This window comes from Engraulis encrasicolus, chromosome 2 (genome assembly GCF_034702125.1).
Source record: "Engraulis encrasicolus isolate BLACKSEA-1 chromosome 2, IST_EnEncr_1.0, whole genome shotgun sequence".
NCBI classification, from domain to species: domain Eukaryota; kingdom Metazoa; phylum Chordata; class Actinopteri; order Clupeiformes; family Engraulidae; genus Engraulis; species Engraulis encrasicolus.
Window position 1 is genome coordinate 19,761,024 of NC_085858.1, and position 15,971 is coordinate 19,776,994.

The 15,971-nt window shown below is 43.3% G+C and overlaps 2 protein-coding genes across 2 annotated transcripts; one reads left to right on the top strand and one right to left on the bottom strand.

The window, feature by feature from the left end:
• The first annotated feature begins 1,255 nt into the window (after positions 1 to 1,255).
• On the top strand, positions 1,256 to 3,021 carry gadd45gip1 (growth arrest and DNA-damage-inducible, gamma interacting protein 1). The gene is made up of 2 exons (XM_063224116.1): positions 1,256 to 1,670; positions 2,545 to 3,021. The coding sequence occupies exons 1-2, from the start codon at positions 1,279 to 1,281 to the stop codon at positions 2,861 to 2,863; spliced, it is 711 nt and encodes a 236-aa protein (XP_063080186.1). The 5' UTR covers positions 1,256 to 1,278; the 3' UTR covers positions 2,864 to 3,021.
• Positions 3,016 to 15,872, bottom strand: zgc:158403 (tetratricopeptide repeat protein 39A). Its single transcript, XM_063224111.1, has 18 exons — positions 15,522 to 15,872; positions 14,703 to 14,810; positions 13,574 to 13,705; positions 12,443 to 12,501; positions 11,479 to 11,546; positions 11,174 to 11,238; positions 10,744 to 10,843; positions 10,071 to 10,136; positions 9,716 to 9,824; positions 9,230 to 9,297; positions 8,658 to 8,717; positions 7,323 to 7,484; positions 6,674 to 6,765; positions 6,366 to 6,486; positions 6,009 to 6,120; positions 5,728 to 5,842; positions 5,275 to 5,391; positions 3,016 to 4,757 (listed from the first exon to the last, which is right to left on the bottom strand). The coding sequence occupies exons 1-18, from the start codon at positions 15,554 to 15,556 to the stop codon at positions 4,646 to 4,648; spliced, it is 1,701 nt and encodes a 566-aa protein (XP_063080181.1). The 5' UTR covers positions 15,557 to 15,872; the 3' UTR covers positions 3,016 to 4,645.
• Between the last annotated feature and the right edge of the window lie 99 nt (positions 15,873 to 15,971).

Sequence of the window (15,971 nt, forward strand, 5' to 3'; positions counted from 1 at the left end):
AAAACAAAGATAGCCTAAATTATCGCAGGTGAAGGTCTTGGCTGTGCAGCAATTTAGACCTATTGGAACAACCTCTCCATATTTGACTTTCCTCATAAAATAGTGTTGTTTACCGGCTCTTTTGTTCTTGTCAATAGCATCAGACTGACCCAGTAAAAATACATGAATAAATAAAAGATACATTCATACAATAGTAAACTTAAAGCCAGGAGCTTCAGTGATGGTGAAGCATGCAGAGGAGCTGAAGGTTCGAAGCGGTCTTCATTATTACAAATTATTACCCTGTACATGCCTGAATTTATTGTCTCATGAAAAAAAAACCCCAGAGGTGACGAAGATGTAGGCCATATTTTGAGCAATCATAATAATAGGCCTAAATGTTGTTCTAAACCACTGTTTGCTGTTGTGTAGAATTCAAAAGCCTTCTTCCATGTAGGCCTAGGCCTAATGGCGATTAGCCTATTTAATTCATCATTGAGTTTTCATTTTTAGTCAAATTTAATTAGGCTATGTCCACGCGGAGAGCGGGTCATAGGGTGTAGGCCTAGGCTACAGACCTAATGAAATACATTTACAATTAAACTTTTTTTTTTTTTCAAAGGTTACATGTGTGTAACAGACCCCTTGATCACTACCTGGATTTTCTGTTCATGAAAAGTAATTGGTTTTCAACCAAATTAGAACTTTTAGTGGCGGCGGACGTGTTTCAACTATCAAACATGCAACTATCAGTAGCCTAATTCACTTATACTTGGCCTATGCCTTTGTATACAACCCATTCGATCCTACAGGCTAGGCTATGTGTAACGGTCAAATCTAACATTAAACCAACAAATGCAATAACTGATCAATGCATTTACCAGTCATAACAAATCAGTACATTTTTATCACTAAAAACCTATTATACATGTAGGCATATCCCTTTTTTTTGAATTGAAAAAGGATCTGATACAAAAAATAGAATCAAGTTTACAAATAACAGCTATACATCCACAACCTAAATGTAGTAGGATTATCATTAAATGTTGTGGAAGTATAAAGACACACAAACATAACATACATAAGAACAAACTAGAGATGATTACGGATGTTATACATCGCACATTTTAAACGTGTATTAATAGCTTTAGGGCACACTGAATGATCAATTGAAGATAAATACTGTTTTAAGTCCTTCTTAAAAACAAAACAAAAAAAAGGTTTTGTAGGCATATCCCTCGCCAGCTACATTACACCCCTAGTGACGTCACAGAATGACAGAGGTCCTCGCTGGGAAACATGGCTGCCTCCGTGCTGGGCAGGAGGGTAGCCTTTCTGACAGATGCAGTATCTGTATCTTTAAACATATTTTCTCCCAAGATTTGCTCCCGCGCTATTCTGCTGCAGTCATCTGGATACCACGCAAAACCGAGATTTAACGGACAGGAACCATACATCCCCGACAAGCAAAGCGCACGAACGCCCGAGTGGCAGAAGACCGCTAAGAATGACCGCAAACTGTTTGGACGTTATGGCTCCTCGTCTGGTATCGACCCGTCAACACTGTGGCCAACACCGGCACAACTGGATGCCATCATAGAAGATGAGAAACAGTGGCAAGCGTCTCTTGAAGAAATGCTGCACAATATCGCAGTCAAGGACAAAGAGCTGGATGATAAACTACGGGCAAGGTATGGCGAGTTCCTTAGATGCGTTAGCAAGTTAAAGTTAGCATGGCTTTGCAGTGGATGAATGTCAGACTCTTCAATTAGCAGTGTGTTGTAATGGTTTTGAAAAACCCATGTGTTGAACAAAACAACCCCTAGGCCCTCTCGGTTTGTCAGCTCGAATACTAAACTTTCATACAGGCAAGCTCACTTTTGCATTATCTGTGGGGATGCAATCTAGCTGTAGACTGTAACCATCAAATTACAGTAAACAGACCATACACCGTAAGTGCAGTCAGTTAAAGGTTGTGTTGCATCTTGCCCGAAAATACGGTACACAGTCATGGTATACCGTCATCGTGTTTCGACACACATGTAGTGTCTTGTGATGACTTGCTTAAGATTGTCAGCTGCCAGGGAAAGACACTCAGGAAACTGGGAACCAGGGTGGAGGTCCCAGTACTCTGGGCTATGGATAGTAGTGGAAAGAGCCAGGGATGGCTCCAAAAGTCATATAGCTCTAGCTTATTATAGTCTTATGTTAGCTGGAGACAATGGCATATTTTGGCAGCAATACTACACTTACACATTCATATTCATACATACAATCACCATTGGCACACAAGGCAATGCCCAGATTCATCAAACACAAAACTCAGTCTCGCTACTCAGTCTACTATTGTTGTCCAAATCTCCATTCTGTTCTTTTCACAATTTCCGCTTGAAACTGCCTATTATACTATTTAATTAGTCAATGATCTTCTCATCGATTGTCATATTTGTTTGCCTGACCATTTCTGTTAAAAACTCATTACCAGGCCGTAGATAATAATATACATTGCCTTGTGTAATTATTGTAATGGTACTGCAACTCTTCCTTGTTATGTCCATCGCTCAGAGAGAAGCTGATCGCTGCAAACATGGCTAAAATGCCGGACATGGTGGCCAAGTGGCGTTTGGAGACGCGCGAGGCCAAGCAGAAGAAGAAGGCGGAGAAGGCCAAGCGCGATCGCCTGCTGGCCGAGGCCCAGGAACGCTTTGGCCACCATGTGGACCCCCGCAGCAGCAAGTTCCAGGACCTGCTCAAAGACATGGAGAAGGAGGAGAAGAAGAAGATGAAGCTGCTCAAACGGAAGAAGCGCGAGGAAGAGCAAGGCATACTGGCTGCTGCCACTGCCACTGCCACAAGTGCATCATCGGGGCCAGCAACTTCCTAATGCCTCAAGTCTTCCATATGACTGTAGAAATGTTGCATCGCGTGCTGGGACATTTACCTTTTTGTTTGTGCCATTCATCTGAATGGGAAAGCACGGAGTACAAGTACAGAATAATGGCGTTTTTCAATAATTAAAATAAACAAATAGACAACTTTAAATGTATTCTTTTATTACATAAAGATTTAGAATATAATTTAAATCCAAAAACATTGCCTTTAAGTTTTCTGTTAAGAAAGAGTACAGTATTTTACATGCACATCAAAGGGCAAGTGGTACATCTCTGAGCCAGTGCAAAAAAGGGAAAAAAAAAAGACATTCACAATGGCTGACATTTGTGCAATTGTTAGGTCTATTCCAATATGCGGACAACGTTTCCGCTGTCAGCCTAGCTACAACAACTTTTGGGAGACTGTTCTTCATTCACCATCCCCATTGCAAATGAGAAAATTACATAATTGTGCTTTTGCAAGATATTGAATTAAGCTTTTGTCATCAGGAGGCCACAAGCAGGCAAGGGAGAATGGGAGTCTGCATATTAGAAAGAACTTTTTGTCTTTTAGGGTAAAGGGCAAAGGCCAACATCACAATCATGGATTGGTACAGTGATAAAATACTTGAGAAATACACAGCCTGGCCAACAACAAAAAATCACCAGAAAAAAGGTCACAGACACTAATATTGTTGGACATTCCTTAGCTTTGAGTACTGCGTTCATTTGGTGTTGTATTGTTCCAATAAACTTCTTTAATATCCAAATGTATCTTCATCTACTGATGCATTAACCCATTGATGCCCGATGTTGCGTTGCGCAACATTGGCCCTGATGCCTGGAGCATTCAGGCTCATGAGATTTGACACAACTTTATTAATCTCTGTTTGTTTGAGATGAATGAACACATTCTAATGAAAGATGAGGGTCTTTGCGTTTAAATACAGCTTAGTGAATATTTTTATGTGCTTCAGAAGCTGAGATATTTAGGTTTTTATAGGCTGAGGGCAGCTTTTCTTAAAAGGGCTCAGGCATTCAGCACCCTTTTTTGCAGGTGCTTTAGGCGTCAATGGGTTAAGTTTTCATCAAGTTCTGGTTTTCGGGCATATTCCATGATGGCAATGCCCAGATTCATCAAACTTAATTTTGACAGTATCATTCTGGAGCATGAGACATTTTCACACAAGGATTGGCCACCACAGAGAGCAGACCTCAACCTCATTGAGAGTCTTTGGGATATGCTGGAGAAGGCTTTACACAGTGTTCAGACTCTACCATCATCTATTCTATACAAGATCTTGTGAAAACTGACTCAAACACTGGAATGAAAGAAATTCAGACATTGCAGGTGTTAATTGAAACAACGGCGCACCAAATGTGTACCATGATGACAGCTTAAGGCGGTCCAACAACAATATATTGGTGTGCAACAAAAAAGACTTTATTTTTGGCCACACAGTGAACTACCATTGACTTGTGAACCACACTAAATGTAATGCAGCAGAAGACAGGAGAACACTAACTGATGGTGACATCAAGGTTTTTCATAAAACATTCCATCTTACAATTTAAAACCTCAGGCCACTGCCTTTTGGATACCTTCTTATTGTAATAATATCATTGCTTTTTCCTGTTTGTGATGCAACAGTGATCAATTTGGCACATTTGTGTAAGGGATTAAAATAAGATTCATGGCCACACCACCTCACTAATGTAACATAAGGACGAGATATTGGGTGAATGGGTAGTGGAAATAAGATCAGTTTCTTTGGTATCTGACCGAAGGGTAGGTATTACAGTGCAGTGGTCTCTCCCTGGTCACTTGTGTCAGCTTTCAGTTTAGACAGGGCTGCATGGATACGAAACTGTGTCCGGGATTCCATGGAGTACTCTTTGTAGTTGTGCCTGTGTTGAGAGAAAAGCAGAGGACATTAAAAGCCGTGCAGATTCAGAACAGCAATCGACAGCGGATCTGTGACTCATTTTACATCTAATTATTATTACTATCAGTGTAATTGTAGTGACGGAGGTACGGCTGCAGAGAGAGGGCTAAAAAGATGTTGTAATGATGTCTGCAGGTATGAAAGGCAGGCAAGATTAGGCCAATTCCTGTAGAACCCCTAAAGGGCATGCTCAAAGTTGTGGGGACATTTAATGCAATACAAAGGTCATAGTGCAATAACATGAACAATGAAAATGACAGCATACATCATTTTACTTCTGCCCAGTTTAACATGTTATTATTAACAGGGAGATGCAAGATACTTGGTGTTAAGACGGTGGATAATTTCTCTAAAGTTTGACAGTATATTTACCAGGTTGTGCAGCAAAATGAATTGGACATTTATAGGCATGAGACATTTGGAAAGGCCAGATTGAAAAGCCATCGTTTGACACGATTAGCCATGCAAGGAGGACTTACTTGGCCTTTTGCAGTATCTTAATGGCCTCTTCCCGCCGGCCCAGGTCAATGTAGAGAAGGCTCAGCTCCAGCAAGGCATTGGGAACCAGGTAGTGATCAAACTTCAGCTTCTTCTCACTGTGGAGGTATTACATTACAAAAAAAACATGAAATTGTTTGCGTGTTCATTACTCCCTGGCTTATTCTCTTATGTGCATAGTGCTGCCTGCATTAAGGCTGATATAAAGTGAATATTTGAGAGAAAAATGTCAATAGTAGAATGTGTTTGTAACTTAATATTTACTATTAACTTAATATTTTTGAGGACACAAAAACACAACAATTTTTACTCTTTATAGGCTTCAAACCTATAATAAGACGTAATAAACTAATCTTGAATCTTGAATCTTGAATATTTAACATTAAATGACTCCTCATGTCGGCCATCGTTGAGAAAGTGGTTACTGGACTCACCTGCTTGATACAGTATGGAAGCATTCCTCTGCCGCTTGGATCTTTCCCTGATTCTTAAAGCACAAGCCCTTCAGCAGCTGGATGACACATGTATCGTCTACTGTATATTCATTTACTAAGGAGAAAGAAAGAAAAAAAAGACATTGATATTGGATATTCATGGTGATATGGGACCACACCTAAAAAGCCATTTATTCCCTCTTAAATCATAACTGCTTATTAAGCTGAAGAAAAAGTAACATGTTTATGCAGCGCAATTCAGCCACACTTGTGTGCAGTACCAGGAGCAGCCTGTAGAGTGTGCTCTGCCTGGAGGAGAGTCTCCATCATGCCGTCCGTGAGCTCTGGCCGCTTGCTGATCATGGCAAAGCCATTCCACATGTACATCATCTCCTGAAACCGCAGCAAAGCAGACAGGCAGCATTATGGAGATATTATTTTGAATGATTTACTTTCGTTTCTATGTACCGTAGAAGTCTGTTTTTCTATATCATTTACGTGTGTGTGTGTGTGTGTGTGTGTGTGTGTGTGTGTGTGTGTGTGTGTGTGTGTGTGTGTGTGTGTGTGTGTGTGTGTGTGTGTGTGTGTGTGCGTGTATGAGACAAAGACAAGAGAAAGACCGAAAAAGATGGACTTACCAGAACTGGCACTGGCAACCGCACAGGACAGCTGGCTTTGTAGCGTCGGGCCTTGCGTATGGCAAACTTCTCAGTGGGTGGAGACTTGCCTGCTATTTTCTGCTTGAAGGAAGGCACCTGTCTACGGGAGACAGGTCCAAAGAAGACACATGAGACAGGCAAAGCGAACATGCAAACACCCCAAATAGAACTTAGACTACACAATGTGAGAGGCAAGAGTGGAGAGTGAGGGACTTTGGGATGGGGGGTGGGGGGACTGATTAAAAGTTGGCTGGAGTAATCTCATGTTGGTAGCACAGTCTCCCCACCTGAAGAGGTCCGCCTCGTCCTCCCCAAATGGCCTTGCGTCGCCCTGGGGGAGCATGCTGAGACAGGCTGCCTTCATGTACACATACATGGCCTGAGAGAGAGAGGGAGAGAGAGAGAGAAAGAAAGAGAAAGAGAGAAGCATAGAGACCAAAAGGGATGAAGAGAAGCAGTAGAAAGGTAGAACAGAGGGAGTGAAGTTGCGAGAGGAATGGAGAGAAGACAGAAGTGTGTCATTAGAGAAAGAGAGAGCGAGAGAGAAACATGGAGATTGGGATCACATTAACAGTCTGTCCTGAAATGACATTTCATAACATTTTACATCTGCCAAAATATCTCCTAATGCTTTGGCAAGCGCCACGGCAGTATAATTTTCTTTCGGTGGGGGTTGGTGGGTTATATTAGCTCGCTTTGTTTTTGGAGGAAAGCAAAATGACAAAGCCAGACCCACATCTAATCAAAACAGTATATGGAGTCGAATAGGACAACAATCTCTTGTGATCTTCTTTGTGCAATGTACTATGATATATTGCAACCAAGTTTACCTTCAAATGAAAGCTCTGTGCACCAAACTGCCCAATATATTATCTCTGTAACTGACAAGTGTGCATAAATCCTCTCCGGGATGTTCGGGCAGGCGCACATGTGTACCTTGGACCATCGGCTCTCCTGACTCAGGAGGTCTGCGTAGAAGTAGGCCATTTTCCACAGCCGCTTGTAGGTGAAGCACCACATCAGCTCCCAGTAGCACATGTGGTGGAACTGCTTCCAGGCCTGCTGCGCCTTGCAGCCATCCTCAAACAGTGCCACCGCCTGGCCAAAACGAGACACGACACAACATGGGTTCTTTCTAATGGCTCATTCTTTTGACCCTCGGCTGTCGGTAGTAGACCCGAGGTTGTTCTCCCGGCAACCGTTGTATGTGTTCTACAATACAATACAAATGTCTGAAAACACTAATGTTAAATGAACTAGGAGTACACCTAAGTGCTCCGAGTTTGAGTTTCGGAACCCCGAGTTGAGTACCCGTTCTTTTGCACTTTCCCGAGGCGGAGGTCTGGGTTTCCGACAACTGAGTTTCAAAAGAATGCACCATTATATGCTCGAGATGACATTACTGACGATGGAAGTGTATTTCAATATCTCGCAAAAGCGCAATTTTAATGTAATTTTCTCATTTGCAATTGGTGTAATGAATGATTAATAGTCCCCCAAAAGTTGTTGTGGCTCGGCTGACAGCCGGAAACTTAATAGTTTTCTCTGCAGAGGCAGGGCTGTCAGCAAAACGCGAGCCCACAAGTAGGCCTACAGGTCGAGGACGGGAGTCCGCAGAAAGAACCTTACAGCTCTTTTCTATTTCAACTTTCACAAGGTTCACACAGTGAAGTCAATTCAGCTTAACCATTAGGTGTAAAATCAAGACATCAGTTCAAATAAAAAGGATGTGTACACTGACCACCCATTTATAAATAGCACTATATGAGTGATGTTTCGGGCCATGAAGGCCCTGTTCACCTTTTAAGTTTCACACAGTCAAGTCAGTCACCCTTAACCATTATGTTAATAGCAGGTGTAGGATCAAGACGTCCAATAACGTACTGTAAGTGTGACCCATACACTGAGCTTCCCTGTATAAAACCACTAGCTTTATTAGTGACATGTTGGGCATCCAATGCCTTTTTCACAAGTCTCACACTAGGTGTGCACTCAGTACACTACATGGGCCAATGCACTGCATTACAGCAGAGTTCAGTTGACGTTGATGTACGACAAAAAAATAAAAATAAAACGCAAAAAAAGGAGTAGCGATTACTGAAATGAGGTAGTCTCCCTCACGTCTATATCAAACCGAGACCTTTTCCACTGCGGGGGAGGGCCAGGCCAGGTGCTGATTTTGGTTTTCAAGAGGCTATCAAAGCTTTTGCTGTGCCATGTAATCAGCAGTAGGCAATCGCCCACGACATGCCGCCCGGTGTCTGCTCTCACCTCATCAATGTTCCCCTTGATCTCCTCCGCTCTGCCCGCAAAGAAGAGGAAAATTGCACCCTGTGAAGAGGCAGGCAGAGAGAGAGAGAGAAGATGGAGAAGGAGAAATTATTGAATGGGTAGTATTTCTTGGATGATTGTGTTTTGATGCGATTCTTTACTCTGCACAGCAGGTCTCGACCATAATGCCGCAGACAGCAGACAAACAGACAAACATGTTTCACATCACAACACCGCATTACTCCAAATCACCAAATGGCTTTGCCTGCTTGCTGGCAACCCACGCTCTCCAACCCCAGCTATTCTAGCTGCCTTTTTTTTGTTTTTTTTGAAAAGATGATTATCAGAAATGGCTGACGGCCACTGGTGCAACGCCTGGCCACCCTTCTTCACTCCGCTCCCCTCGTGGGGAATGTGGTGGCGGTGTATTCAGAGTGAAAACCAGCTGAGGAGGAGAGAGAAGAGGAAGGAGAGAAGAGGAGAGGATGACTGGAGAGAAAATAAGAAGAGAGGAGAGGAAGAGAGGAGACAAGAGAGGAAGACAGGAGAGGAGAGAGGAGCGCGCGGCTCACCCGTGGATAGCGCAGGCGAAACGGCTTCAGCAGGCCCTCTGCCTCGGCCACATCCGCCTCCCCCGTCCCTGCGGCACACAGCACACACATCACGCACAAATTAAAGCATATGGGCTGGAACTGCGGTCCTTCTCGGCCTGCCTGCTTGTCCGCAGGGCTGGACGTACACCAAGGGGACCATCGAGACAGAGAGAGAGAGAGAGAGAGAGAGAGAGAGAGAGAGAGAGAGAGGGGGGAGGCCTGCTGCTAGGGATTTGAGAATGAATGCGCCTTCTTAGCCGAGGCTGGAGATTGACAACATGATCTGGACTGAGTTTTCAGCGAGCAGCAAACCAAAAACACATTCGCCCATACACTGGACCTGCTGCTGCAGAAACCTAAACTGCAATTGAACTTCATCCCAAAAACAAATAAATAATAATACAAGGCAATGTATAGTGTGGTGAGGAGGATGAAGGAACTGCAGTGAGTGAGTGAGCAGGTTACCCAGTATGAAGGAGAGGAAGGTGTAGTAGCACAGCAGCAGTAGAGCACAGAGCATGGAGCGCAGGTTGTGTGACATCGCCCCCTGCTGGAGCTGTGATAAGCCATACTCCTACACAATACAGAAAACAGACAATCATGCACACTCCTACAGACAAGACATGTTCATGCACTCATCACAACAGAGGAGTTAAGACACAAGTCATGTTATTTTTTAGAGTGTAATGTGCCTTAGTATTGTAAGCAGAAGCTACGTCACATAATTAGTTAGCCAGGCTACATGTAGCTGTCAATACCGTAGTAAACATAATATCAATGGCAAGCTCCTATGAAGGTGGTGAATGAAGAAGTAAGGTACCTTGTCACCGGAGAAGCCGGCAAACTCTAGAATTTTGAGAAGCCGTGCAGGAAATAGGGACAGGGTCTAATTACGGGGCAGAAAAAAAAGAAAAACAGAAAAACAAATAAATTAAAAAATAACACATGTAGCCATCAATCACGGAATAGCCAAAAATCCACGTAATGCCTTAACTCTTTCCCCCATAAACATGACATTTGACCCTCTATCCTTAACAACAGCATTGGACACTGGCCCCCTCCATCCTTAATGACTGGTATTGATGGCCATTAGAATAACTTGCAAAATAGCTGTAAAATAGTTTAATCACATTTAAATATGCATGAATAAATAGGGGGATCACTTGAAACATTATAAATACATTTACATTTAAACAGGCATTAAAATAAATAGGGCCTCACTGTTGAAAAAGAGGCAACAACCTCAATGTGACTATCCTGGTTAAAGAAAGGATAATAATGATAGAAAAATAATAACATTTATTTGATATTATTATTCCAAGTCTAAGATTCCCAGAGTTATGTCTATGTTTCAATAAAATGAATGGCTGAAAATCATTGTTAATCACAAATGGTGGTTTGAATGCAAGTATGCTCCATGGGTAGCCCAAGTACCGGTAATGTATGTAAGGGTTGGTTCTATTGTGTCCAAAGGGGAAAGTGTAATGCCGTACCAAATTGAAGGCCCCGATGCCAAAGAAGATTCCGCCCTCCAGCTGGGAGTGGTTGGCTCCAGTCACGGGACCTTGTGATTGGAGTAAAGAGTGGAGCTCTCTGGATGGAACAAAAATGAAGCGATCACTCACACAATACAATAGAATACGACACAATGCAATGCAATACAATGCAACAACTGTGCTGGCTCAAAAAAACATGTCTAGATAAGGTGAAGCCACTAGCATGACAAATGACTAAATAGGTGAAGCCTTGCTTTGTTATCTCGCAAGAGCCTTGAAGACATTTACGAAGGAGAACAAGCAAGGTCTTTTTTTAAGAGCAAACAAAAAAAAGAAAGAAAGAAAAAAGAAAACAGGATGGCTAATTCCCTATCTGGCCTTCTTCCCCATTCCAATCATTTCATCGTTCATTCTAAAGTGCACTGACTTGTATATGAGGTAGCTGTTGCGCACTTTGATTCCTCCTTTGATAAAGTTCATCATGTTCTCGTCCTGCGTGAGCAACAAAGGACACATTCATACAAAAATGAGGCCACAGACAGTAATGGAATGTACAGTAACAATTACTCCCTCTCCCATACAAATGCAAGGTGATGCACACACGGCCTCTTTTAACACAAATCTGATGGTTTGGGATTTTTGTTAGGTAAAAAAAAGAAGAGAGTAAGCCATAGTTTAGTGGGTCAGGAAGTGGTGAGAGTGGGTAAGAGGAGCACGCTCCACCTGACTGACCTGTAAGAATGTGAGGGCGGCTCGCTGTAGTAGGCATTCCGCATAGCACACTTCCGCATGGAGCGCCTCTGCACAAAGCACAGAAACACCATTTTCTAACACACTGAACACAGTGGAACACAAGTAATAAACAGTTAATAACAACGAATCAGTTATAATAATAATGAACGTGAATACGTATGAATAAGTAACAATAATGAATAATAATGAATATTCATGTACATTTCTCTAATTCTCCCTCCTATAATCTCACAACATACAGTTACCATAGTTTTTGTTAGGCCCATACTGTGAGAAGTGTGTTGATATGGTGTTAAAGGAGTTATGGTGTTGGAATAAAACAATCTGCTGCTGCTATACATTAAATGTGCACTGTGATGAACTGTATGCACATCAATAAAGCTTACATCAACATGTTGTACAAAACAAGGCCAGACCCCTGCCAAGTCACCTCAGATGACCAAATATGATCCATGGTGCATAAGAAGATACAGTAGTGTCATTTCAGAAAGATATAAAAGCATGTCTTGACTTTTGCTAACCAACAGTAAAACTCACTCACATTTTCACTCTCAACCTCACTCACAAAACGTAACTTCTTTGGCGGAGGTAAAAACCCACATTACATATACAAGACACACACACACACACACACACACACACACACACACACACACACACACACACACACACACACACACACACACACATCAGTGTCCCCAAAATCAATCCATTGTCAGGACACAGCTGCACTGTGTAGTTCACCCAAGTGTCTGGCCAGTTCTGTGTTGTGTCAGCCATGGCAAATGGAGAGAATGATCCCGGTTACGAGATATGCAAACAGCCATGGACAGAGCGAGTTAACAGGGCAGGCTGGCCTTGCCTCCTGTCTCTGTGTAAGTACAGGATGTCATTTAGAAAAGAGTGATTCCTCAAACTCTCTGATGCGAATAGAACTACTTACCCTCATATCCACTGCCCCCAGACACCTTGCTTGCCAGAGAACCGGACTTGCGGCGGAACCTGTCAGAAAGTTTAATTGCAAAGCAGTGCGTCAGTAAAGCGGGCAAACAAAACAAACACCATAAAGTGCTACGGGAAAAAAAGATCAACCCACAAAAAAAGCAACGTGTGCACTATGAACTGCCACAACAAAAAAAGAGGAAGAAGAGTATGTGAAAGATATATGGTGAGGCTCGGTTACGTTTCTCTCCCCCACGCTGATAAAAATACTGCTAACACTCAGAAACAAATGGTCAGAAACAAATGATATAACATGCAACAGTTACTTAAATCCTCAATGATCCTCAGTTGAATGAAAATGCTAACTCATGTCAAGTGCCTCATTTCCAAAATGAATGCAAATGCAGGCAAATCTCATGTACAGGTGACTGTGTTGATATCCCTTCTGAAAGTCACCATGGCAACGTCATGGCAAAGGTGAGGCCTACTCTCCCAAACACTGGTGGAATGATATGTAAAGCCCAACATTGGTTGAGCGATACATGTTGGTTTATTTACTTTCTGTAGACTGGAACTACTTTCCTGAAGTATATATAGTCTATAGCAAAAAGATAATGTGGATAAACACTGAATGAAAATAATGAAAATAAGCTACAGGGTGTTAGACCTCTCTCCCTCTCTCTCTCTCTCTCTCTCTCTCACACACACACACACACACACACACACACACACACACACACACACACACACACACACACACACACACACACACACACACACACACACACACACACACACACACACACAGGGAAGCTGACAGGGGGGACAAGGGGTTACTTGTCCCAGGCCCAGGATGAGAGGAGGCCCAGCATTGGATGCTCATTACATTGTATGTAATGGGCTTGGGGCCCTTTCAAATGTCCGTCCCTGCCCCAGCCAAAGCTGTCAGCGGCCCTGCACACACCACAAACGCCACACACACACACACACACACACACACACACACACACACACACACACACACACACACACACACACACACACACACACACACACACACACACACACACACTTGTAATAGTGTGTTGTCTGCATACAAGGTAGATCTTTGTGACACTGAGACAGTGCCCACCTTTGGCAGACCTCCTGCGCACACTTCATGGTGTTCCCGGCGTTGACGATGTCTTCATGCTGAAACGTCATCATGGCCTGCATCTCCAGCACGGTGGCGTAGATGAGAGCATGGTACATGCTGTCCTTAGCACTGCAATTGCACAACAATACCTCTTTTAATATGTTCTCTGTACGTCTTATGTTTGTTCAGTCTTGCACTTTAAATGTCTGTATGTGTATTGTATGCATACTGTAGGTGTACTGTATTTGTATGGTCTATGGCTACACTGTCTATGTCTATACCTAAAGTATACCTTACCTATCTATAAGTATTATAAGTATAGTCTATACCTTAAGTATACTATACCTATGTCTGAAATGGGGAAGTAAGAAATGTAAATTCAATTCTTTGTATGACCAGTGCATGTAAAGAAATTGACAATGAAGCCGACTTGACTTGACCAGAAATCAGAGGAGGGAGATGGGTTAGCATTGAGCACGTAAGACACATTCATACACAACCACATATGCAAGCTCGCATGCATGCATGCATGCAGGCACGCAACCCCCAACCCCCCCCCATAATCTCACAAGCTTGAAACCTGAATATTTTAGCAATAGTAAAGTGCCCTAAAAGAATAAGAAGCAACCCTGTTAAACGGTCTACAATAAAGATAAGAGTGAATGCTTTTCTCTGTTTCAAACCTCTCATCTTATCCACAGCACTTCTCATCTACACCCCACAACACACACACACACACACACACAACCTTGGTGTGGTGTGTTTATACGTAGGGCGTTCCGCCGTGACTCCAAGAGCCCTGGGTGTAGGCTTCAGCAAACACCTTACATCCTGGAGGAGATGGGGTGTGTGTGTGTGTGTGTGTGTGTGTGTGTGTGTGTGTGTGTGTGTGTGTCTGTCCATAAGCCTTTTAAAGCAGTAGCCTTTAGCGGGGTCAGTGCCTCTTTACACGCACGCGCACACACACAGGCGCACACACACAGGCGCGGGCGTACGCACAGTCGTGCACACATACACACACACGCACGCACACAGCAGTATCACAGCAACAGCAGTAAAGGTACAGTGCCATTTCAAGTCAGTGGCTATGGCAACAGCTAGTTGTGCGATATTGTGAGGTCCATACCGTGGTCTCAGCTTGTCCAGGCTCTCCGTGAAGTGGTTGTTGAGGAACAGGTCCAGAGCCTCCATACACTCCTCCAGACATCCTTGCAGGCTCATTGATGATGAGGAGCTGATATGATCATAGAAAGCAATACAATCAGAAACATGCACACACACAATGTGTATCAATTCTGTAGACAAGTGTTGTTATAACAGTTTCATCCACAGCACCATTTGGGGAAGGCTGCTGATGCTGTCTACAAATCGTTTAGAATCCTCTTTAGGCTCATGGATCTTGTATGGATCCCCCCCCCCCCCCAACAACAACAACAAACAGGCCATTTAATCAGACAGCCCAGTAGTAGTTACACGGAAATGTCAACCACTTGTGCACACAGCTCCAAGTGTCCACTGTTTACTGAGAGCATGTCTTGTGTGTGACACTTCACAGCATGGGGTAATACATGCATGTTAGAGCTTGATGTTAAATGTTGGTGAAAATATTTTGTCTGCTGACGTAAGAAAATCAGACAGATTATCAAACATCAAGTGAGTTAGCAGCACCCAGCCCTGTGGAATAGATGTACTCCAGGAAGTTATGTAAAAAGATCTTGATGACAGAAACGTCTACAGGGAAACAAGTCCTCTGCCTCACAGCCGCAGTCAGACACGGAAATGACAGAATGATATTTAGTCTAACAGACAAAGCAATTCATTCCTACAGTGGGCCTACGAATGCACTTCTTGTAGCACATCAAGTTCATTGTGGCTTTACTGTTAATTTGCCTCCCCCAAAAAGACTCAAAAGGCAACGGCAGAAAGGTGAAGAAGGGCTACTTACTTCTCCACCGCAGGTGCATATTTCCCACTGGACATTTTCCCTTCAGAGGCCTCGTGCGTAAACACCTGCCGCGAACGCAGGGGCAGTCGTCTTCTTCAATTTGAGAATTTCTACCTAAATGCCGTGGACAGTAACTTTCCCAACGCACACCCTTGAAGTCATCTCCGCGTAGCCTAGACTATTCCCGTGCCATTGTATGCGTTTTGGGACCCTCAATGGATTTGGGAACGGCAAGTTGACACAGAGTGCAAAGGAATAGCGCTCCTCACGCGGATAAAGTGCTTCTCCAGAGTGGGTGTGCTCGACAGTGGCGAGAAGAGCTCGACTCCTCCTTAGCAACACCTCGCGCTCAGCCTTGACTGCCACGCACACATCCGATAACCAGCTGCCCAGGCGTCTGACTAGGAGGACTGACTGTACCTTATTGGCAAGCACATTGTATTTTCAGTG

What these genes read in the sequence shown, in the direction of transcription:
- zgc:158403 (XM_063224111.1), bottom strand. Translation starts at nt 15,556, where the DNA reads ATGTCCAGTGGGAAATATGCACCTGCGGTGGAGAA. An exon ending in AACAGCTACCTCATATACAA is followed by an intron (nt 10,844 to 11,173) that starts GTCAGTGCACTT and finishes TGTTCCATCCAG; the next exon opens with AGAGCTCCACTCTTTACTCC. An exon ending in CCGGCTTCTCCGGTGACAAG is followed by an intron (nt 9,825 to 10,070) that starts GTACCTTACTTC and finishes TGTATTGTGTAG; the next exon opens with GAGTATGGCTTATCACAGCT.
- gadd45gip1 (XM_063224116.1), top strand. Translation starts at nt 1,279, where the DNA reads ATGGCTGCCTCCGTGCTGGGCAGGAGGGTAGCCTTTCTGACAGATGCA. An exon ending in GATGATAAACTACGGGCAAG is followed by an intron (nt 1,671 to 2,544) that starts GTATGGCGAGTT and finishes TCCATCGCTCAG; the next exon opens with AGAGAAGCTGATCGCTGCAA.